The 26,059-nt window shown below is 38.2% G+C and overlaps 1 protein-coding gene across 4 annotated transcripts in view; it reads left to right on the top strand.

Moving 5' to 3' along the window:
• cep120 (centrosomal protein 120) overlaps positions 1–26,059 on the top strand; it is a 105,459-nt gene that overhangs the window by 72,332 nt on the left and 7,068 nt on the right. For 3 of the 4 annotated variants that reach the window (XM_087998117.1, XM_087998113.1, XM_043711748.2), the window contains 5 exons: positions 8,719–8,811; positions 12,556–12,717; positions 15,035–15,157; positions 20,407–20,505; positions 25,861–26,006. In XM_087998117.1, coding sequence (XP_087854243.1) covers positions 8,719–8,811; positions 12,556–12,717; positions 15,035–15,157; positions 20,407–20,505; positions 25,861–26,006 — 623 coding nt within the window. Of the gene's footprint in view, positions 1–8,718; positions 8,812–12,555; positions 12,718–14,250; positions 14,338–15,034; positions 15,159–20,406; positions 20,506–25,860; positions 26,007–26,059 lie in introns of those variants that run through there. The other variant, XR_015760673.1, reaches the window with a different exon arrangement.

Genomic DNA, 26,059 nt, shown 5'->3' on the forward strand with positions numbered 1-26,059 from the left:
GGAGTTTGGATTAAAGGAAAGCTTTAGATCTTATTTTTTCACTTGCTGAATAGTTCCAAACCTTAATACTGCTATCCAAATCGCCCAGACACTCTTGACTGCAATGTTTTTGCCCAATGACTCTAACACTGTTATGAAATAAGATGTCCAACAAAGCCTGTATGTCTCTATGATGCCACAACACCCCATGAAAAGGAGAAAAGAATGATTTGTGTCCTGTGCAAATGTCCACTATTAATTAAGCTTTATAAGGTTCATGGGTAGAAATGTTCATTGTTGCTTGCGCAATAGCCAGCACCATTCATAACTCCTCCGATAACAAAGCAGTCTGTGTCCAAATGCACCAAGAGCCGGGCAATATTTTGATTTGGGCTGGTAATGGCAAGAGCCACACAGGTGCCAACTAAGGACCTTACCATGGCAATAGTCTTGCTGAATCCGCTACAAACAACATCCTGCAGTTGTCGTCCCATTTTACCCCCTCAGTCAAAGCAAAACGCTCAGAGACACAGTATGGTTTTACCACCTTTATCTTTATTCCTGGCCGTGGAGGGAGAGAGATCAATCACCGCTGTGCACAGACACATGAGTTCTCATTCTTCTTGGAATAGCAGTTTCTTGATGAATTATATAGTCATTTTACAGAGAGAAGCATTCAGATAAGGCAATATACATATTGATTGGTGACTGTTACAATCAGCGAGTGTCAATAGTAAGATTAAGCCATTGCTGTTACATAATAAATGTTCTTAATCTTAACTGGCTTCACATAATGAATACTTTTCACCTTGTTAAACTGACCTTACATACTGAATGCTTCAAATATTGTTAATATGCTCCACATAATGAATGCTTTTCCACCTTGTTAAACCATCACCCTTGCCTTCAGCACTCCGTTGTTAACTGCAAGTTTTTATCTGATCTGAGTCATGCTCAGCTGAACCTCTTGTTTCATAAAATGCAAAACTTAACTTTTTCCTGACCTGCTTATACCCTGTACATATTCTCATTCCCTCCTTTTATCATTTCATGATAACCACCGAGATGGCACTACCATCTTTCATAAGACTCTGACAGCCATATTTAAGCAAATTATTGATGCACAACATACTATGATGATAACAACAACAAAAATTATTCCATTACAGTAATTAGAATTTGAAGAATCCTCCCATGTGGAAAACACATTCACCAGTAACGTTCTTAAATCCACAGTCCTTAGTGACCACTCCATCCCCTCCAAATCCAGTGGAAATGAGCCAATTCTCCAAAAGCCTCCTTCACTCCACAGAGAAATCTGAATTCTTGGATAAGGGCAGTTAAATGCTTCACAAAACTGATGAGACTTCCATCCTCCCAGAGATGCTTCAGATGGAGGATACCAGCACATTTGAGCATGCAGTGCAGCAGCTGCTGTTGCAGGCGAGGTGAACGCAACATTCTTTGCTGTGTTTGCTGCTGCTCACTTGTTAAATGTAACAAAGCCATGATGTTAGTTTGATCAGTGACCTTCATATCCCTTGAATGATCGAAAGACAAGGTAAAGCTCACGTGGTTTCATGTCTGTAGGAAGGCCACTGACAAAAAGTGTACCGACCTCCTCTTCACTGTTGTTAATTTCTTCACTTTTGTGCTCGTGACTGGAGAGCTGATTGAACCCATTGGATCAGGTTGTGGGGAGTGGAGGGAGGTGGGGGTGGGGGAGGTGTGGTTGCAGTGGTCCAAAGGTGTGCTTTACCTGGAGAAACTCTAGAGACGATGTTAGCTGCTGAAAGTATCTCTGCATTTCCTTGCCAAGGTGGTTATCAGTATGAAGACAGTCACACATTTAACTACACTAAATTGTATCTGCCTATTTCAACCTTCTTTGAATTCTTGAAGTCTGTTACTCAGTTCACTATTTATGACATTATCAAGTTTTATACAATCCATAAACTTCTAAATTGTACCACCTAAACAGTTCAGTCCATTATAAACAACAATGATCCTAAAATCAAACCCTCTGGTACCTCATTCGGGTTATTCAAAAATGATGTTCCTTTAACAAATTGGTACTTGGCTAATCTGAAAGCTGTCAGGAAAAGTATTTCCAAAATCTGGAACAGCAAGAAAACAACAAAATGTTTCCTGTGCTTTAGCAATTTAAGAGGCAATTTCAATTCAGATTTAAGTCTCAAATATTTGTGGGAATCAAATGCTGAATATTTTAAAATGTATTCTCCAAATGAAATTTCCCAAATAAAACAGTGGAAATTACGGTGACAACTTTGGTAGAGATCAACATTCTTTGAATTTGCAATATGAAGGGGGCTAATGAAGTCTTAACAATATTTAACAGAACTGAAACAGCTCAGTCTCAAATTCTAATATTCTCTAAAACCTTAACAAAACATCAAATTCAAAATGCACTCTTTTTATGAACACTGCATTAAAAACACAGCAGCAAAGATATTTCAATACAATACTCTCATCTGGCTAAAGCATGACCACTGACCTGACTTTTTTTTAACAGGCGTTGTAGAATTTCAAACAAATCAGGGGCTCAAAGCACTCAATGAATTTGTTTTAAGGTTACAAGTTTGAACATTTTTAAAAGGACATATTGTTGTACAATTTCAATGTTAAAACAAATCTGCCCCATTACATAGCCCACAAAACACATTGAATTGAGATCCTGATTCAAACAAGGCAAAACAGTTACTTAAAGAGATTTTCTGAACCAGTATTTTAACAAACCAAACTTTTTAAACATCAAACACTTTGTCAGCATGGCATAATTTACATTGAAGTGTCCTTTTTCTTACCCAAGTATTAGTACAACCTTAATTTCAGCATTTCGTTTTTTTTTGCATCCTGTCATTGAAATTACACTTATAAAAACAGAAAGACCTCGCAATGGACCACATGGCACCGCAGTCCAAGCTACTCTGTTCCCCAAGAACAAAGACTCGCAGAGCTTCAAATTTCACCACTAGGGGACTTTAACCCCTTTCTCACTTTACACCTCATGAGGGCTTGAATCCCACTTAAACACAGAAAACTCGAACCCCACTTAAACACAGAAAACTCGAACCCCAATTAAACACAGAAAACACGAATTCTAATTAAACACAGAAAACTCGAACCCCAATTAAACACAGAAAACACGAATTCTAATTAAACACAGAAAACTCAAATCCTAATTAAACACAAAACTCCAACCTCATTTAAACACAGAGTTCAAACCTCAGCACAGTGCAGAGGACTTGAACCTCAAATCAACCCACCCAGTGGACTTGTACCTCAATCACACCTCCCTAGAGGTCTTGAACCCCAGTACCGTACAGAGGACTCAAACCTCAATCACACCACCCTCCCCCCAATGCAGCGCAGAGGACTCAAGCCTCTTTTTCAGTGCGCTTGTGAAACTATGTCTCTCAACTGAACTAATTACCATTGGAGGAATCCTTAGAATAGAGAGTGATTAAGCGAGGGGACCGTCTCCGGCACGCAGGAATCTTGAGAGGGGCCAAGGTTTACGATCTTACCTTGTGGGCCCGTCCGTCTTGAGACACTGATGTTCCGGGCAACCACTGACACAGTCCGATCATACCTATTTGGTGGATCTTGCTGACTATGCCAATATTGTCATCCCGTTTCCCCCCCTTAGTCAATGCAAAACGCTCGGAGACACGGTAAGGTTTTACCTCCTTCTTCTTTATTCCGGGCCCTGGAGGGAGAGAGAACAATCATCCATGTGTGCAGGGACATGTGTTCTCAGTCTTCTCTGGAATAGCAGTTTCTTGATGAATTATATAGTCATTTTACAGGGAGGAGCATCCAGATAAGGCAACATACACATTGATTGCATGACTGTTACAATCCGAGAGTGTCAATAGTAAAGATTACATAACATCTGCTGTTACATAATGAATGTTCTTAACCTTAACTGGCTTCACATAATGAATACTTTTCACCTTGTTAAACTGACCTTACATACTGAATCTTACAATATTGTTAAATTGCTCTATATAATGAATGCTTTTCCATCTTGTTAACCGATTACCCTTGCTTCCAGCACCCCATTGTTAACGGCAAGTTTATATCTGATCTGAGTCATGCTCAGCTGAACCTCTTGTTTCACAAAACTCAACACTTAACTCTTTCCCTACCTGCTTATACCCGAAACACATTCCTACAGTTATCTTGGGCCAGAAATTGAACTGGATTAGCCATATAAATACTGTAGCTACAAGAGCAGGTCAGAGACTATGAATTCTATAGTGAGGAACTCAGCTCCTGACTTGTCAAATCCTGCTTACTCTCTAGGCATACAAATCTGGAATGTAGGGTGCTGTTCACTTAGCTGGAGGAGTGTAGCCTCCGTAACAATTGTGAAATCTGACACCATACAGGACAAAGCAACCTGCTGGGTTGGTGCCAATTCCAATACCTGCATATTCACTTACTGCTGACTCATCCACTAAATGCACTGCCACAGGTCACCAAGACTCCTTACAGAACATTTTCCAAATGTGATTTCCACCATCCGCAAGGTAAAGATAGGAGGTACACTGGAGCACCACCCTACGCATTACCCCCATATCATTCACTATCCTAACTTGGAACTGTGTCACCGCTCCTTCACTGATGCTGGATCAAAATCCTGGAACCTTCTCCTTAACATCATTGTTAATGTCCCGACTCTACATTAGGGATGGGCAGTAAATGCTGACCTAGCAAGCAATGCTTGCATCTTGTGAATGAATAGGAAAAAAAATCAGAAATGTCATTCTTTGTGGTAGTGGTAATGGCAAACAAACCCTTTTTGTCATTCTCCACCTAATTGCAGCCTTTGGCATGGTAAGACTACACCATATTTCTTCAATGTCTTTTTCTGTTGTCTTGCTGAGTGGGACAGCACTCGACTGGTCCTATTCCTATCTTTTCTCTATCGTGTGCAATGACTTCTGTTCCTGTCATAACTCTTTTACCTCTGGAATCCCTCAAAATTTAATCTTGGTTCGCTCCTGTTTCTCATCAACACAAGCTCAGGTGACATCATCTGATAACACTACAGCTTCCACAGATTTAGTCACATCATCAATTCTGTCTCTGCACCATTTCTTTTCTACCCTCCACCTTCTCTAAATCATCAGACTGCTTATCTAATTTGAAAAACTGGATGTGCTGAAATAGCCTCCAACAAAATAGTGGGAAGATTACTCAAGCCATGGTCTTTGGTCTCTGCTTGAAGATCTAATTGTCTCTAGCCTTGACTATTCTAATGCTCTCCTGTCTAGCGTCCCATGGCATGTTTTAAACCACAGCTTGTATAGAACCCTGCAGCTAGTCTTAAACTCAGTATTGAATGTGATTTTGCATATGTTTTGCTGATGTTCACTGTTCCCAGTTAAGCAATCTTTTAAAATCATATCCTTGTTTTCAAATCCTCACAACACTTTGCCTTTCTCTCATTCTGTCACTTTCCTGCAGCCCTCGTATTGTGCTCCTTCAATTCAGGATTCTAAACAATCACTAATTTTTATCACCATTCCACTGACAGCTTTACCTTCATCTGCTAAGATTGTCGGATCTAGAATTCCCACCCCCAGCCTCTCCATGCCCCACTACTTTGTGTTCCTTGAAAGTGCTCCTTAAAACCTCCTTCTTGATCAGGTTTTTGTTCAGCTGTGCTAATCGGTCCTCGTGGCAGAGTGTCAGTTTTCTTTTGAAATGTTCTTGTGAAATGCTTTGGGATGTTTTACTATTTTAAAGGTGCTAGATAAATAAATTTGCTTGGAATGATGAAATTAATGAAAATTATTTATGCAGAAGGCAAGAGTTGGAAGTAGATTTGCTCAGTGATAGATGTTGGCTCCACTTCCATATTTGGGACTAAATCAATAATTTGAAGTTGCATCAGGGACACCTCACCTTGGAATTTGTTGACAATAGAAAAGAGACTTGACATGCAGTTATGGGAACTGGGCAAATAGATTATAGTTTGTAATTGTGAGGTTGTATATTTTGTGGAATAAATCAGAAATGGAAATCAAACTACATGGAAAAAGTACTGAATAGAGCCCAGCAACAGTGACATAGGAGGTTGGACTCCTGACGAGGAATCACTGAAACGTCAACTTAGCAATATCAACAAGTTTCATCCCACCATCAGGCGTACCATGGACACTACTTTTCAGAATCCGGCTCCTTCCTGGATACATATATCTCCATCAAGGTCAGACACCTCAGTACCTCACTCTACCGCAAGCCCATGGATAACCTCATGACGCTGCACTTCTTTAGCTTCAATCCTAAACATATTAAACACGACATCACCTATGGACAAGCTCTGCACATACATACAGGATCTGTTCAAATGAGGAGAAACACGACAGACACCTGAAGATTTTGAAGGACGCCCTCATAGAAATGGGATACGATGCTTAATTCATTGATCACCAGTTTTGATGTGCCGCAGCAAAAAAAACTTAATGATGTCCTCGGAAGACAGACACAGGATACAACTGATAGAGTACCCTCCATTGTCCAGTACTTCCCGAGCGCAGAGAGATTACACCATGTTCTTCACAGCCTTCAACATGACATCAGTAATGATGAGTAGCTCGCCAAGATCATCCTCTATGTCTCATCTTCAAACAACCGCCAAACCTTAAACAGACCATCATTCACACCTAACTACTCAGCTTTCAGTACAACATCGACCACAATACCACACAACCTTGCCATAGCAACCTCTGCAAGACAGGTCAATCATCGACACAGATGTGCCATCACACATGGAAACACCACCCGCCACATATCTGGCAGATACTTATGCGACTCAATCAAAGTTGTCTATCTCGTATGCTGCAGGCAACGATGCCGCGAGGCATGCTATATTGGTGAGACCATGCAGATGTTACAACAATGGATGCATGGACACCACACAACAAATGCCAGACAGGAATGTTCCCTCCCAGTCAAGGAACACTTCAATGGTTAATGATATTCAGCCTCCGATCCTCAGCCACCTTCCAAATATGTAACAACGCAGAATGTCCGAGCAGAAACTGATAGCCAAGTTCTGTACCCATGAAGACAGCCTCACCTGTGATCTTGGTTTCATGTTGCATTACATGTGACCCCACCGCGCTGTTCTATATCTGTAAAATCTTCCTTACTGACCTGTATTGACACCATCACCTTGATAGATTGTTCTGATCTCTCTCCCTTAATTAGCTTGTACAGTTTTGGATTGCTTATTACTTTGGTTAGACACTCAGCATGTGACTCTTACATCTCGCATATTGTTCCAATCATTTGGTTTGTCTCCAGCATCACCTTATTTTAATTTTTTTGTAATTACCTCGCTGCTTCATTTAAATTCTGTGTCTGTGTGCTTCTCTCACTTCATCTGGTGAAGGGACAATGCTCCAAAAGCTTGTGATTTCAAATATACCTGTTGGACTATAACCTGGTATGAGTTCTGACAGAGGAGTTCAAATTCATTCATCCCTGAAAGTTTAAGTGAAAAAGTTTCAATGAGCAGTTAGAGCTATTATTGGTGTTGAATTTGAGTGCTAGTTTACACTTGTTGTCATTATCTCATAAAGATGTGAGGCAAATTTTGTGTTTCAGTCCATTGTTGCAGGATTGACAAAATGCAATTAAATAATCCTGTTTTGCTCTGCAACTCATTATGTTTTTGAGATATTTAATGCAGAGCAAACCCCTCTCTTATTTGTAACATTTGACTGAGAGAGAAGGCATTGTAATGTATGTCATAAAGATTAACACTTTGAATTCTGATGCAATTTAAGTGGTGACATACTTTGAACAATATATGTTAATTTAGCTCATACAGTGGTGACTATTGTTGTCTGTGGCTAAATAGCTGGAACTGATTTAATACTCATGTTTGGTCAGCTGAAGTAAAGTTGCATTTGATTTCACCTTCATTTCATTCTCTACATGATCTGTAATAATACATATTTTAACTAGTAATCAAAGTTTGGGCTTGTAAAATTTAAATTAAAACTACAAATGTTCAAAGCCTGAAATTAAAAACTAAAATTCTTCTCAAGTGCTTGGAAGGCTGCACAGCATTATTAAAGTTATGCTTATGATATTTAGACTTTACTGGTGTTGACCAGAATATAAAATAATATAGATAATAGGCAGAGGTGTGGAGTTTATCATGTGCACAGAACTCAGCTTTAACTAGTAAATTGCAAATATAGTGAGATTCTAGACATGTGCACTGACATTTGGGGTATTTTTTTTAAAAGTCCAGCTAACTTTTATAAAATGCTTAGAAGGTTCTTTGAACCTTTAAAAAATATCCTTAACATGTAAAATTCCTATCTACCATTACAAAGGAGTGGCATAAGCACTTAATCATTATAACTCAAAACATCTTGTAGGAAAAGTTGATAAACAAATCCTAGTGCTGAGCAAGTTTGAAGTAAAAGGAAATGTATTAAGTCCAATAAGTATATCCCCTTGTAACAGATCTCAACACTTTTTTCCCTTGCTTACCTTGGTTTGAATTATGATAAGATAAATTGCTTTAATAACTGAACATGGTAAATGAGGCTTTTATTCTTTTTTTTGAGAGACAGTCCGAAAGTGGGGAGCCACTTGTCCAGTTATGATTTGTAAGATTTTGTAAGTTATCAATACTGCACTGAAAAGAAACTGCATAATTTGGGATTCTTTTGTTATTGATGTTAGGTGCTTGAATATGCTGCACTTGAGGAACGACTACAAAAAACATTGGCAGATTTGGAAAAAAGAGAGAGACAGCTTGCTCATGGTGAAGTGGAGGTGATTGTATTTAAAATTTCTTATAACATTAAAGGTGCAAAATACAATAACCTTGCTTTTTATTTGATACTGTTCATGAACATGTAACCTTTCTCTTTAGTTGCAGTGTAAAATTTCAAGTAAATTTAATGTTTTAAAAAGATTTAAAAGAAACATTTGTTCCTGATAATTGGGCATTGCTGACAAGATTGTAATTGCTGTACATCCCTTATTTTCCTGTAGGTGGTAGTGGTGGGCTTTTTGAATCACTGCAGTTAAGGTGTTGAGGAGAGAATTCTAGGGTATGTATGCAATTGAGGAATAGCAGTCTATGTCCAAGTCAGGACAATCCATGGCATGAAGGGTTTTGAGATATATTCCCGTGACCATGGAATTCTGCTCTTCTCTGATATGGAGGTTACAGGGCTGCGATCTTTGAAGTGAACTTGAAGTATTGCATTGCATGCTGTAGATGGAATATACTACAGCCACAGTTTACTGTTAGTGAAATAAATGAATATTGAGTTTAATGATGGGACAGCAGCAACTGACCTGTGCTGTCCTAAATGGCATTGAACTTGATTTGAGTTAAATTTGGGCCATACAGAAAATTGACTATTCCATTGCAACTTTGACTTTAGTTGTTAACTACTGGAGTTGCTTTCAAAGATCAGGAGGTAAATAGTTTCTTTTCAGCAAATTAACTCTTTGCGATGGTTCATCCAGTTAAACTCCTGGTCAGTAGTGATGAAATGCTAACGATGGAGACTTAATGGTAGTGGTGTTGTATTGCCACATTTAAAAAATGCCTATCATTTTCTTAGTGTCCCAAAATAATTCACAGCTAACTAATTATTTTTAAAGTCTGTGATTCACTTCTATTTCTGTCTAAATAACAATTTGCATATTCCAATCAGCAATGAAATAATGACTTAGAGATGTACAGCATGGACACAGATGCCTCAGTCCAATTTTCTATGCTGACCAGTTATCTTAAATTAATCTAGTCCCATTTGCCAGCATTTGGCACAAACTCCTCTAAATCCTTCCCATTCAAATATCCATCCAGATGCCTTTTAAATAGTGTAATTGTACCAGCCTCCATCACTTCCTCCGGTGCCTCATTCTATGCGCGCACTACCCTCTGCATGGAAAAGTTGCCCCTTAAGTCCGTTTCAAATCTCTCCCCACGCACCTTTTAAACCTATGCCCTCTAGTTTTGGACTCCCCTACCCTGTGGAAAAGACCTTGACTGTTCACCCTATCCATGCCCTTCATGACCCTATAAACTTCTATAGGGTCACCCCTCGGCCTCTGACACTCCAGGGGAAATAGCCCCAGCCTATTCAGCCTCTCCCGATACCTCAAACCCTTCAATCCTGGCAACATGCTTACTATTTTTTCCCGAACCCTTTCAAATTTCACAACATATTTCCTATAGCAAGGAGACCAAGACTGAGCATGTTAATATTTTTAGTAAAGTTCATTGAAGCATAAATGTAGGTCATATAGGATACTGGGAACTCTCTTTTTCAAACGTTGCCTTGAGATTTTTAAAAATCTTACTGAACAGGCAAGCAGACTTATAATTTTAACATTCTTTATGATTACAATTAAGTTGAACTGATCCATTCTATAATCCAAACATTATTAAGAAGATTTATTTTCCTTTTCCCATTCTTGTACTAGAGTTATTTAGTAAATCAGTAAGTGTGGTTACCCGTTTTTGAGTCAATTTTATATACCGATAGTAAATTACTTTTGAGGAATTACTGACAGGCTTTGTACTCAAGTGAACTGTGTAAAGTTTATCGTAATTTATTTTTCACCTATAATGTAAAACAAAATGTTGACTTGACCTTTCACAAGACATATGAATTCCTGCATTGTGATTTCAATATTATTTGTGAAAAATTACTTTCAAGTTGAAAAGATAAATGCAAAGTTTGGAGTTTAGATTAGCAAAGAAAAAACCATTTTGCTTAATAAAATAATTCAGTTGCCTCATTTCATTGTTAAAAAGAAGTCCTCTTAGTTTTGGCTTCAATATTTTCTTTTTGGTAAATTACAATATAGTTTCTGTTTCAAAAGAATAATTTCCTATTGCTGTGTTGTCAGTATCTCATGGACAGTGTTGTAATACTCAACCCTGAAGTTGCAAGCAAAATTGGGATTCGATTCAATTTCTTTGACTTCGAAAATGTGCATTTCTGAAAGCTGAAAATTAACACTGCACGTATGGTTAGCTGCATGACATCTCTTGTTGATTTGTCGTGCTGAAATGGAGAGGGAGGCATGCATCTTGTAGGCCTAAGGACTTCCAGTGCATGCGTAGTGTACAAAGCAAATCATTTGGAATATTTTAATTTATGCCCTGGTAAGGTATTCATCAAGAGCACCAAATTAATGCAGATCACCTTTGACAAGAATAAATTTTATTTATTCAACAGAATGATATATATCCATGCACTTCACAGGAGTGTAACAAAACAAAGTATGACACTGAGCCTGAGCCACAAAAGATATATTAAGTAACTTTGTTTTTGCAATGTCTTAAAAATGATGTGGAGGGAGGGAATTCCAGAGCTTGGGAATTAAATAACTCCAAAAGTGCTGCAATTATGATTGGGAATACACAAAAGACAATAATTAGAGGAGTACAAAACTCTTAAAATGAGTTGTGAGACTGGAAGAGATCATAGAGATGGGAAATAACAGGCTGTGGAGTGATTTGAAAACAAGGATGACATTTCCAATATCAAGTTGTTGCTTGATCTTGTTGAGCACAGGGGTAATGGATGAATAAGGCATGTCACGAAGTAAGACATGGCCGTGGTTTGGATGATCTGAAGTTTATGGGGAATAGACTGAGGGAAACTAGCCAAAATTGTGTTGATATAATCAAGTCTAGAAGTAATCAAAGACATGGATGAGGATTTCAACAGCAGATCAGCTGAGTCAAATGTGAATTTGAGTGATGTTACAGAGCTTAAAAGAGTCATTCTTATAGAGGACATGAATATGAGTCAGAAGCTCACCTCAGCATCATGTGTTAACAGACCTAATAATCTCAAGCTGTCAGATCTTCACCTTACTAAGAACCAGTCTATGACTGACCATTAAATCTGTGGCTAAGAGTTACTGATGACAAACCCGTCTAGGTGAAATGCCCTGAAATAACTAGTCCAAATTATTGTAATGCTTCAAAGTATGATTCATACTCAAACATAACTTGCATTCCAATTTTCATAAGTTACATTGTGTCATTTATAGTATGCTTTTAAACTTCCACAGCACTGCACTCAAAATGAGCTTTCATTGATAAATATTGTGAGAAAACTAAGCTAAAGGATGTTCTCACTTGAATTTGTTGAGTGGTCAGCTCTCTCAACCATGCAAGATGTGTATAAGATTAGAGTAGATCTAATGAACCAATAATTTATCAGTCTGTTGAAATTTGCATAATGTAATGCAAACAAGTTTCACAGGACAGCTGTTCAATATCTGGCACCCTTCTCCATTGCTGGGCCAAAATCCTGTTGTTTTTCACCTAACAGCACTGTGGAAAATATCTTCACAAGGAATGCAATGGCTTCTTCACACCTTTTCAATAGCATTTGGACTGGACACTAAGCACTTCCAACATTGGCGACATCCTGTACAGGAATTAACAAAATTAGTTACTGCATCATCAATATTTTATTAATTATCTTGTTTGTCATTAAGCTTATCTGTAAGTTTTTCGAACTATTATCCTGTATATAGCTCCAGAGGTTGAGAAGAGAGTTACAAGATGAGCATGATCGGAGTTTGCGAGAAATGCAAGACACCATGAGACGTTGTACAGAAGATTCTGTCCGTCAGGTAGAGCTGGAAAAGTTAAAACTTAACCAGTTGGAACAAGATAAGTCTCGTTTACAACAGCAGGTGAGGAAAAGGATTGCTAGTCAGAGGCAACATAAGATGCTTTTTCAAAACATTAGTAATTCTTTATGATCAGTTTGTTCTTACTTTATTGTGCTCATCCATCTTGTCAATGAAGCATGCAATTTTAATTTCTTCATGCTTGTAGGTATTTTAGCAATGGCATCACATTAAGTATTCTTTCTGGTGTATTTGCACTTAGAAGTTGAATTTGTTATTACTTTTGTCTTCATTTATCAGAATCTCCATGAAAATTGGCACCAGGTGATCTTGCATAACGGTCTCATTGTCAACAACATGATGTCAGACACCTACAGCCTGCTCTTTCCCAAGCCTTTTCCACCTTCAGTGCCTAACAAGTGAAACATTATTAACTTAGTTTTGCAGAACGCATCCAGCATTTCTTCCCAGATTGTGGGCATGTTTTCTGTGAACCCCTTTCTCTCCCACACAGCCCCTTCAAAAATACGCCTGATAGGAACATGTAAAATCCAGCCATGTAGATTTATAGATGCACTCAAAAATATTTAGGCTACTTCTTTATGCCACTATTTTAGAACTTATTTGTACAATTGCACCCGTTGCACACATCAGTGTTTTTCACCTAAGGAAGTTCCATGTCATCTTTGCTCAGAGATAGCTCACTTGCCAGTTGGAAAATCATTGATGTAACTCCCATTTCACAATTTGAGCACACAGTTTAGGCATCTAGCTCAGTACAGTGCTTTCAGCTTTTGCTTGATGTACTGCTCAAGTGACGATACCAGATCTCAATCACAGTTACAAGAACAAAGCACTTGTATACTGTCATAGAGTGAAAAGATATTCTCTTCACATTCATCTAAGATCTTAAAATTCTACTTTGACCAAAAGGTAACAGATTAAAAGCAATTTGGTAATCTAGTGCACAGAAATACTCAAGCGTCGAGGGCTATACATTAGTTGTCAGGATAGCTTTCTGCTACATTGTTATTGAAAATTGACAGTAATGCTTTATGAAGCAATGAAATTGCAGACCAATTAACAATAATTAACTTTTGAATTAATTGTAATTCATTCACAGAAATGGAAACGTCTTATTGCCAATTGACCACATAAGAAAGCTCTCTTCCAGTGTTAATTACTATCACATGGGCTCAGGTGACCAACTTGTTGTCTTAAGCAGTTGGAAAGTGGCATCTTAAATTTCTGCTGTCTAGGTTGAATGCACTTGCAATTAAATTAACTGTGAACTGCCCTAGCTATTGATCCATTTCCATTTTCTGTTTTGGCTGTCAGTTTATTTTGCAGCATTTTGCCACTTGTTAATAAAATGTTAAGCTATTTGTCAAGTAAGTTTCATAAAGCAGCTACTGTTTTGAACTAAATCTATGCCTTTGTTTCATTCGAGTTTCATAGTTGATAAATTCTATTACATTGTGTACCCATAATTGTAGAATAAGTGTGTTCTACAACCAGGCCTTTCCCATCTTCAGTGCCGATTCAATGAACACTATAAACTTAGTATATCTGAATGTTTCTACTGTTCCTCCTCAGACTGTGGACCTATTTTAAAAGATTCCCCTTTCCAGAAAAGCTCCTGGTCGGGACTTTTTTTCATACATAATATTTGCACATGTTTAGGTACTATGCTAACTATTATACATTTTCAGATGATGTGTTGTTTATAATTGTATTCAGACCAATTTCCGTGGTTGTTAAATTGCTGATATGTTTTAGCAACTTAGATTTGTGTCTAAGAAACTGCATTAATTAAAACTTCAGTTTTAACACTCATCAAAAGCAGGTTATTTTTGCATGTCAGCATTTAACATTTTGTCAGTAACTAATGACCTCATATGTTTTATAATTTGAAGTTAGTCATCAGGAGGAAGAATAATTTTTCAATTTCTTACTGGAGTAACATCCTAAAATCTGTGTTCTCAGTATACTAGTTGGTCTATTTATTAAGTTACACTTGGATATTGTACAGTGTATATATTAAAAAGTTATTGCAATGTAGTGTAAACTGCCAAAGTGCTAACTGAATAGATGTATAAATAATGATCTGCTGTAGAAGAATTAGCTAGTTATGTGTTGCTGTTTAGTATCCTCACTGGCATTGTCAGCAGGATGTAAACAATGAAATTATTCATCCATTTTTAAACCGCAGTTTGGTCAGTGTTCAGCTATCTTGCTGTTAGTCTGCATGTACTTCAGTTGTGTTAAAAACCCATTTATTTTGAATGTGAATTTTTAGAGCATCTGTTTAATGTCTAAAGGATAAGCTGACTTCCTTTAGTTTCTTGAAAGTTTTTTTCCTTTCATGAATTCTATCTAGCTCCATGAAGCAGAACAGAAATACAAACTACTTGAAAAAGAGTTCCATCAGTACAAGGAGCAGCAGAGCAGTAAACCTGAAATTCGACTTCAGTCAGAGATCAATCTTTTAACTCTTGAAAAGGTAAAATGCATTCAGATGTCTTTTATATAATTTAGTTCCCATACCAACGTAGAGAAATCAGTAAAACAACCTCACATATTTTGTTCCTTTTTAAAAGGAGTGATTACCTTCAAAAATGTTTCCTTTGAATGTTTTGTTGAGGTAAATTGCCCCAACAAAATGTTATTTTTGGTTAGACAAACTGGATGAAAAAATGACATGGAGATAAGCAAATAATTAGACATTTTTTGAATTATAAAGCTTAATCAATTTATTTTATCTTCGTAGAGATTGACATAAAACATTCGTGATTGAAAAGAAAATCTTATCATGGGGACAAATATAAAGATGCTGATTTTTCACTCTAAGTAAAAACTACACAATCTGTAGTAATCGTTTTCTCAAATAGCTATTTAACTTCCAATGGAAAATGAAACTGGAATCATGAAACCTTTTTCTTTCTTTGAAATTATTGCATAAAATTTCATGTGTAAGTCATTCACGAAAGTTAGATTTTTCAAAGTTGATAATGCAAATGAACAGATGTAGGTATTTACTTTTAAGTAGCTGCAGTTTAACAGTAACCCAGCATGAAATGTATTAGATTTCTGTTGAAGTTTAAGCAATTTCCTGAAAGGTTTTTCTCTTGCATAATGTAATTTGCCAGTATCTCAGTGAGCCATAACATAGGAATATAGCAGGAGTAGGTTATTTGGCCCTTCAAGCCTGCTTTGCCATTTATTCTGATAATGACTAATCGTCCAATTCAGTATGGTGTTCCTGGTTTCTCCCCATATCTTGTGATCTATTTAGCCCTAAGAATGGTTTCTAATTTCTTCTTGAAAATATTGCAGTGTTTTGGCATCAACCACTTTCTGTGGCTGAGAATTTTGCTTCAGTTGACCAGAAATACTCACTTCTCTTCAGGTTTATGGGCTTTGCTGTCCATTAATAATTATGATTGGCTCAATATTTTGGATTATTGCTCACGTAAAATTCTTCTAGAATACTGTTTGTTGTTTTGTTCCTCAATATGATTTGTCCTTACGATGGTGGAATACCAATAGAGGGCTGCACATGTTCTTCCATCTTTAAGTTGATGCAAAGTAGTCTCATATGTATTGATGAAAAAATTCCAGTATGGCCCGACATGTTTGAATCCAAGATTAAAATTCAGTGCAGCTATAGCAGCCAATTTACTATTTCATTAGTTAAAACTTTCTGATCCCCTTGAAATGTCACATGGGGACCAGAATGGACTGCTTTAGAATGAGAATGGCATTTCAGTATACAATAAAAATTCTAGACTATGGGCAATAGTGAAGGAAATCTGAGCAAATCAAAAATACTTCTCTTCATGTTCTCCCTAATTGTGCACTGTATAGGCTTATTGAAAAGATGTTCACTTTGCCAGTTATACAAGTATGATTAAGGAATGGAAGTTCCCTAGTTTAAGAAGCATATATGAAACTTCAGTTTGTTAAATTTTACTATTGATTTTGTTTTAGATAGTTTGTGCTTTCTGAGACAAAGGTCTGAATTTTGTCTGTGTTTAATCGAGTGAGATTCATGGCATCTGGTCCGCCATGGCTCTCAGCGATTTCTGTCTCAATCTTCCTCTCTTTAATCATGCAAACATGATGTACTGGCTATTCTCATGAAATCATAAAACAAGAGAGGCAGATGTGGGGGGGCGGTACATTGCCCGTGCAACAAGCTGGCCAGAGAAGAACACAATCGGTCCAGTCAAGATGGAGAGACCCCAATGGGTGACAAACCCAGCAAGCATCATTGTGTTGGGCTGTTTTCCATTACCATCAACACTAACATCTTTTTAATCTGCACTAGTTTTGATCTCTTTTGCACAACTCTCTTTTCTTATGAGCTACTAGCAGCAATCAACAAACTTCTGCCTTAAAGATGCCAGTAGCAGATACCATACTCTCCATCTCCACCTCTGAGGAGGAAGCCACTGAACCCTCAGAGGATACACTGATAAGGCTTTTACCTATACCATCAGCTCAGAGACTTTGGTCTCAGTGGGGTCTCTACCTAGATTAGACTCAGTTCTGCAGACTGGTGGGTGCACCACAGTCGAGAGTGTGGTGCTGGAAAGCACAGCAGGTCAGGCAGCATCCGAGGAGCAGGAGAATTCTCGTTTTGGGCATAAGCCCTTCATCAGAAATGAGGCTTGTGGGTCCGGGCTGAGAGATAAATAGGAGGGGGGTGGGGTTGGGGGAGGTAGCTGGGAAAGTGATAGGTGGATGAAGGTGAGGGAGCAGGTGATAGGTCAGAGTGGAGCAGTGATGAACGAGTCCAGAGGGCGGTGCCAGGTTGGAGGCTTGGGACTGGGATAATGTTTGGTGGGGGGGAAATGAGGAAGCTGTTGAAATCCATAATTATCCCGTGTGGTTGCAGGGTCCCAAGGTGCAATATGAGGCGTTCCTCCTTCAGGCATCAGGTGGTAATGGTTTGGCGTTGGACGAGGCCCAGGACCTGCATGTCCTTGACGGAGTAGCGGGAGGAGTTGAAGTGTTAGCCACGGGCCGGTGGGGTTGGTGGGTGCGGGTGACCTAGAGATGTTCTCTGAAACGATCCGCAAGCAGGCGTCCTGTCTCCCCAATGTAGAGGAGACCACACCGGGTGCAACGGATGTAGTAGATGACATTGGTAGAGGTACAGGTGTATTTCTGACGGATATGGAAGGATCCCTTGGGGCCTTGGATGGGGGTAAGGGGAGTGGTATGGGCATAGATTTTGCACTTCCTGCAGTGGCAGAGAAAGGTGCCAGGATGGGGTGTGTGCTGGTGGGTGTGTGGCCCTGACTCCCAGGACGTCTTCTTGCAGATCATTTCAGAGAACATCTCTGGGACACCCGCACCCACCAACCCATGGCTGACCACTTCAACTCCCCCTCCCACTCCGTCAAGGACTTGCAGGTCCTGGTCCTCCTCTACTGCCAAACTATTACCACCCAATGCCTGGAAGAGGAACACCTCATATTCCGCCTTGGGGCTCTGCAACCACACGGGGTAGCTGCATGTTTTCCACAGCTTCCTCATTTCCTCTCCCCTCTCTCCGCTCCCAGCCTCCCTCAATCCACTGCAACTTGCCTACTGATATAACAGGTCCACAACAGACATAATTTCCCTAGCCGTACACTCGTCCCTGAAACATCTCAGCAATAATGACACCTATGTCAGACTCCTACTGATTGACTACAGCGCTGTCTTCAACACCATAATCGCCTCCAAACTCTGAGACCTAGGCCTTGGCTCTGCCCTCTGCCACTGGATCCTCAGCTTCCTGACCCACAGACTGCAATCAGTGAAGATAGAAACCTGCACCTCTTCCTCGATAACCCTCAACAGGAGCCCCCCCCCAAGAATGTGTTCTCAGCCACTTACTGTACTCCATGTACACCCACAATTGTGTTGCCAAATTCTGAATGAATGCCATCTGCAAGTTTGCTGGTGACACCAGGGTGGTAGGATGGATATCAAACAACAATGAGTTGGAATGCAAAAAGGAGATAGAGGGCTTGGTGTCATGGTTCAATGGTAACAACCTCTCTATGTTGGCAAAACAAAAGAACTGAACATTCTTTTCAGAAAGAAAGGAGGAGAATACACCCCCATCTACATCAATGGAGGTTGAGACCATCAAGTTCCTGGGAGTGATGATAACCGACAACCTGTCCTGGACCTCTCACGCAGATGGGATGGTCAAGAAGGCACAACAATGCCTCTTCTTCCTCAGGCAGTTTATGAAATTCAACATGTCCATAAAGACCCTCACCAACTTTTACAGATGCACCACAGAAAGCATATTTGGGTGCATAGGGGCCTGGTATGGCAACTGCTCTGTCTAGGACCTTAAGAAACTACAGCGCAGGCCATCACGGAAGTCAGCCTGCCATCCATGGAGTCCGCTCACACTTCCCGCTGCCAAGGAAAGGCTGCCAACATCATCAAAGACTCCTCCCACCCTCATGATGCTCTCCTATAACCTCTTCCGTCAGGCAGAAGATACAGAAGCTTGAACATATGCACCAACAGGTTCAAGAACAGCTTCTTCCCTGCCATTATTAGACTGATGAATGGACTCTCCAATTTCAAATAATGTTGATCTTGTTAATATTGATCTTACTTTGCATGCTTCCTGTGCAGTTTAACCTGTATACCTCACTTTGTCTAAACACCCTATGATCTGTATGTCCTGGCTTACTATAATCTGCTTGTACTGCTTACAAAACAAAGCTTTTCACTATACTTAGGTATATGTGACTACAATAAATCAAATCAAATCAAACGCAACAGCATCTCTGAAGTTTACCCCATGCTTCCATTTTGGCAGATAATGGAAGATTTGGTACATGGGGTTCAACGTTGGGCAGTGTAACATGGGAGGCAGCATAAACTAAAGGATACTGTTCAAAAGGGTGTACAGGAGAGCTGGTTATAATTATGCATAAATCATTAAAGGTGGCTTGACAGGTAGAGAGAGAAATTATACAGTATTCTAAGCTTCATAAATAGAGACAAAGAACTCAAAAGTAGAAGGTTATGATAAACTTTTAAGACAATGATTAGACCTCAGCTGGAGTACTGTGCATAGTTCTGAGAATCACACTGAAGGAAGGAAGTGAATGCATTAGATAGAGCACTGAAGATACTTACACAAATGGTTCCAGGGATGAGACACACCAATTAAGACAAAAAAATTGAAGAAGTTGGGACTGCTTGCCTTGGAAAGAAGAAGACTTGGAGAGAAGATGTGATAGAAGTTTTCAAAATCATGAGGGGTCGGGACAGAGTGGATAGGGCAAACCTATTCCCACTCATGAATTCAAGTACTCCTAATCGAATGTTATTAATTAGATATAAATCCAAGTATATTGTAGTTCAGAAGAAAAGTCATTGGACTCGATATATTAATTTTGTTTTTCTCACCAGATGTGCTGAGTTTCTGTAGCATTTGGTTTTTATTTCGTATCCAGCATCTGCAGCATTTGGCTTTTATATATTAAAGTTGCTTTAATGATGATAATATTTAATTCAGCTGTCTGAAGTGAACAAGAGATAAATTACTTATGAAGTGAATGCTGTGTAAAAGTGTTCTTAAAAAATAATTTCAGCCCATTATGCCAAAATTCTACTTCTTCTAAAACATTTACATGGATTCAGATCTTGTTTCTGAAAATAGAAGTAGTAATTTTTTAAGTGATATCACAACATAAGCTTTGTTTCAACCTTTGATGTTTTTATTAGGTGGAATTTGAGAGGAAATTGGAATCGGCCACAAAATCTAAGCTGCACTATAAGCAGCAGTGGGGGCGAGCGTTGAAAGAGTTAGCACGGCTAAAACAGGTAAAGCATCTCCTGTTCCTTTCAAATGTGTCCTATGTAAACCGTGGTTTGAGTAATCACTTCTTAAATTCCATGTTTCAAAATGGAAAAAGATCAATTTTATTGGGAAGATTGTCAGCAAAGTTGTTCTGATTGCTTTTATTGTCCTTTCTAACACCATATTATCTTGTTAATTTTTCTCACATGCTTGAGCCATTCTTATCATGCCAATGTCCTCTTGCAGGCTGAGTCTCTATCTGCCCTTTCTGTCTATCTACACCTTTGCTGTCTTGCATCCTCTCATCCCTGTACCTGCAAACATGAAACATTCGGTCGCTCACCATAACTATTTAAACTATCAAACAAGATTAGTTAGAGACAAAATAAACTACAAATGCTGGAATCCAAAGTAGTCAGATAGGAGACTGGAAGAACACAGCAAGCCAGGCAGCAACAGGAGGTGGAGAAGTCAACCTGAAGAAGGGTTATACCCGAAACATTGACTTCTCCACCTCCTGATGCTGCCTGGCTTGATGTGTTCTTCCAGACTCCTGTTTGTCTACTATCAGACAAGATTACCATAATCTCTCTTCTGCTTCCCATTGATCTGCACTTAGCAATCACATTGTAAAGGGATTACTGTATAAAATTGAGAAATATAAACTTGAATTGCTACTGTAGGAAGTCATTAATTAAGGTAGCGTTGAGGATATTGCCTTCAGCTCAAGTATTCTTAGTATTAACAATGGCAGTAAATATTCTACAAAGATTGAATGTTTACATCAATACATTTTAGAAATGTGACATTTATTTTTATTTTAGTAAAAGTCATTGAGGTGGCAACAAAAGCTTTTTTTGACAAACATTGTTTTGTGCGATTGTCATGTGTTTCTTAAGCATATGTTTAGAAATTACAACTGGGATATTCAGGAATTAGTTTGTGAATACCACAGTATTTTGATGTTAACCGTTATGGAGATATTTGTGTATTTCAGTAAATAATAGACTTTATGATATTTTCCTTTTTAAGTAAACTCTGTACTACTTGGATTTAATACTACTTAGCCAGTTTGAAGTTTTTTAGCCATCATAACTAAAGTGACAGTAAAGAACCCATCTGGTTCACTGATGTCCTTCAGGAAAGAAAACTGCAGTCACTTCCTGGTCTGGCCTACAGTGAGACTTCGGATTCACAACAATGTGGTTGACTCCTAACTGCCTGATGAGCAATTGCTACTAGCCTAGCCAGTGATGTTCACGTCCTGTGAATGCATTTTTAAAAGTTATATTTTGCTTGATTGTGCTAGGATTAGGCAATAAAAGGTCATCTTAAATTATCTTTGTTTATAGCTGCATTGTGAGGCCTGTGGGCTGTCTAGAAAATGATCATATTGGTTGGGCAGTGATTTAACTTCCCTTTTGGTCGCGTTGATACCATCTTTAAGTGTCTCGTCTCTTGCATGTGCACAAACCACTTGAGCAAAATACTGAAGGATCAGTAACAAATTAATAACTTCAAGAGAGGAAGCATGACAATGTAGTTTTTAGGGTCATATATTAGAACAGTGGAAAGTGGGAATCTTATTTCTTGCAGATATAGATCTAAAAATCTCACATCCTGAACACACTTGGTTCTCAAATAATTTTCATTTTCCTCACACCTCTGTTTACATTTATCATTGTAAATCGCTGTGACGGCACTTTCCCTTCAGTTTTGATGTTTGGTTGCCATGATGTGGAGGTGCCAGTGTTGGACTAGGGTGGACAAAGTTAAAAATCACACAACACCAGGTTATAGTTCAACAGTTTTGTTTGGAAGGATGGTAGACAATTCTATATCCGAAATCCGAAAAGCTCCGAAATCTGAAGTTTTCTTCGTGAAGCTTTTTTCTCATAACAACGTTGTTTGGCATGCAAACAGTTAACACAACTCCACACCCACTCGACCCACGTCACTGAAATGTGACATGGTGGCATGGCCCAGCTCTGGCAGATGTCAGTTCTGTCTCAGCACTCGTAGTACTCACTGGTGCGCCTGCTGTTTGGTATTTTTTTTATTTCACCATGTAATGGTCACTTATTCCAAAATCCAAAAACCAGCTTGCCCCAAGGGTTTTTGATAAAGGAAGCTTTCGGAGCACTGCTCCTTCATCGGGGATTTGATGGATTTGTAGAGCAAATTGCCAACATTGTCATCATCTTGTTTGTAAGAAGAATATTTACCTCATGATTGTAACGCTGCAGACGGTACGTTAGTATAAAGTAAAGTTGCCATAGTCCCAGACAATTATAAAGCTGCACTCTGTTTAGAGAAATATGACTGGTGGTGATTTCAACCTGAGGGTCACCATTCCTCAGGAGATGTTGCAAAAGGGGAGATCTTCGCTGATGTGCGAACTGAACCCACATTGAACCCACATCACTCTGCATCATGTACAGCATATAGGCAGGAGTTTTCTGGATCAAGACTGCCCCCAAAACTTTTTTTTTGTTGCATATTTTTGCTTAAATATGAGGATATCTTCAGCTGCAGGAACCACAATTGGCATGTGCTCTCAAGTTTTATGATTAAACTTAATTATTTCACAGAATAAATGTCAAAACTTGATTAAAGTCTTACTGAATCCCGGTAGGTCTAAAATCTCAGTTTATGTCTTAGCTCCAAAATCTTTGTGGAGTTCTGTCAAAGCTTTTCCATAACCTATTGCACGCAGAAGGAAATCTCAAAACTCCCTAATAAAATGTTAATGATAACATCCAGCTGTAGTCTACTTTAGACAGAACATGATGTATCCTTTTGAGGTTTTTACACAGACCATCAATGTGCAGCCATACTTGATCCAACTTTAAGTTTGCAATAACAATTTATGCAACAAGTAACATTTATTCTGATTATATTGTCTGTGTTCATTTTGTGTGTTAATATTGTTTTTGCTGGAGTATTTAAAGAATATGTGCAAACAGTGATCTCTGAAAGCTAAAGATATTCTTTACTGGAAACTCTTGTCAGTTCTAAGAACTCCTGTTCCCGTTGCATTCTTCTCAACCTTTCAGCATTTTTTTTCTCTAAATTGATTTATTTAAGAAAAAATTGGTTAAAGATTTGTTGTAAATTTTTCTGAAAATGAAGCAGTTATATGCAAAAAAAAACAAGTCTTGAAGTCATCCAGGTTGTTTTATACGCTTGACAACTCTGGGTTATTTTCAGAAAACCACTCTTGTTGCATTCTTCAGTATCTGCCAAAGGCTTGTGCTATAGCTTAGCAACCAGTGTGCAATGACCAGCGATTGACTATTGTTTAGTCTAATGGCTGTATGTTTACAACAACTCTTCAGATTTATGAGCAGTACTGCCAAGTAAAGATGCTTATTTACTTGGTAGAGAGACCTCTTAACAGTGACACTTGCAAAAGAGAATTCTGTTCTTTCTGTTTTAGTGATGTACTGTATTTTAAGTGATTAATTGATTTATTGTTGTTGCATGTACCAAGATACAGTGAAAAGTATTGTTTTATGTGCTGTACTGGCAGATCATTTACTTGGGAGTTTATGCATTCAATAACATCAAAACTAAGTGATGAAACATTTAAATTGTTAGTCTCTGACACTAAGATGTCTTCCTACATCAGTTACATATCATTTCCAATATATTTTGGAATGAATTTAATCTTAATTATTAAAAAACAGTCTTTGCTTATTGTCTCAAATAGCTTGGCTGCCCCCACTGTGAGACCACTTGAAAGGTTATGAAATATGGTGTACGTTTATGATGTTTTTTGGTTGTCAACATATGTAAATAAATTATGATGTGGTTAACAGTTTTTTGCTTAAGGATTGCCACTATATGAAATGGTGGGCTAAAGATTTATAAATGTTTTATTTGTGTTGGAATCAGAACAAACACAGTACTGAGATCACATTTTGCCTGTTTTGATAAGTTGCTGAACTCTAATGCTCCATTTCAAAGTAGTTCAGATAAATATTATACTGGGACTGTACTACAGCCTAGTTCATGAGATCCACATGATGAGACTATGTTTTGATGATGCCATTCAAAAGGTGCCAAGCCAGAGCTCAGAATATTAAAACAAACAAATTGAACACAATTATTTCACATTAATTAAATTTTATTTCTTCTGGTAACAGAAGTGTGAACATGTATATAAACAAAAATATTGTTTTCAGAAAATATTAATAAACACATTAATATACAGACAGGGATATTATGACAGAGAATAAAAACAATACAGTACTAGAACTGAGCATTTAATGCCAAACTCATGGACAATAGCAAGCATACACCAGATGGAGAATCACCTGAACTTGTAGAACCCTTTATGCTTATCACAAACCTGTCTTTCATACTACCGAAGTTACATAGCGCTAAGAATGTAGACTTGTGTCTCCCTACTTTTTTTTATCATCCTCATAGAGAATTATTTCACTGGTTAATATTCATGTTCTGAAGAGATCAAGTAGTTTTCCAACAGGGTTAAAAATCATACAACACCGGGTTATAGTCCAACAGGTTTACTTGGAAGCACTAACTTTTGAAGCGCTGCTCCTTCATCAGGTGGTTTTTAAATTTGTACACCCCAGTCCAACACTGGCGTCTCCAAATCATGTTTTACAACAGGCATATCATTACTATCATGCTGTTTGATCAAATATTTGTAAGAACCATTTTCAATACAAAACCAAAATTTGAAACGAATACTGTGCAAACTTTGTCAATAGACAGATGTTAAATTATCCTTAAATGATTTAACATAGACCTGGCCCTTCGTCCCCATGAGCTGTAGTCAGGAGGGAAACACGTTACAAAGTAGCTTTACTATTTTAGAGGCAGGAGAATTTTCTTAGATTTAGTTTCCGTTCTAATTATGAAATAACTTTGCAACTTGATTTACTCTTGTTTGGAGTGCAAGTAGACTTCTACTTAAGAATCTGCTTCAGGATTACTGTACATGGCTGGATTATGCTATGAGTGTTGTTAGATTTCCTATGAGCTTTTACACTGAAAGTTTCAATCAGTTGACCATTCAAAATTACAGGATCCTGTAGAGGGCTTACAGGTTAATGTGTAAATAGACAAGCAACTCTGCATCTACTCAACAATCAATTTGAATCATTAATAAGTACAGAGTCGGAATCAGAAAATATCAGTTAAAATAATAAGTTTAAATGTCAAATTCATTATAGGAGCTTCACACTCTTCAATATACTTGAGCGGTAAATCAGATAAAAATGCAAAGTTCTTGAATTATCAATGAAAAGTTAGTTGAATAAATTTAAATGTCATTCATAAGCTGTTAGTAATTGAGTCTGGAAAGTAATTCACTGATTGCAATTTTATTTTAATGTATTTTATTGTAGCGTGAGCAAGAAAATGCTATGGCACGACTTAAGAAACAGCAACAAGAACTGGAACATATGAGGTTGCGTTACCTGGCAGCTGAGGAGAAAGAAGTAGTTAAAACAGAACGAGAAGAATTGGCAGAAATTAGGAATGAATTGAACAGGTACCAGAAAGTGGAGAAATGCCACGTAATTACCTAATTTTAAGCTTAAGATA

Source organism: Chiloscyllium plagiosum, unplaced genomic scaffold (assembly GCF_037043375.1).
Source record: "Chiloscyllium plagiosum isolate Xiang-an unplaced genomic scaffold, Cpla_swu_hap1 HiC_scaffold_2, whole genome shotgun sequence".
NCBI lineage: Eukaryota > Metazoa > Chordata > Chondrichthyes > Orectolobiformes > Hemiscylliidae > Chiloscyllium > Chiloscyllium plagiosum.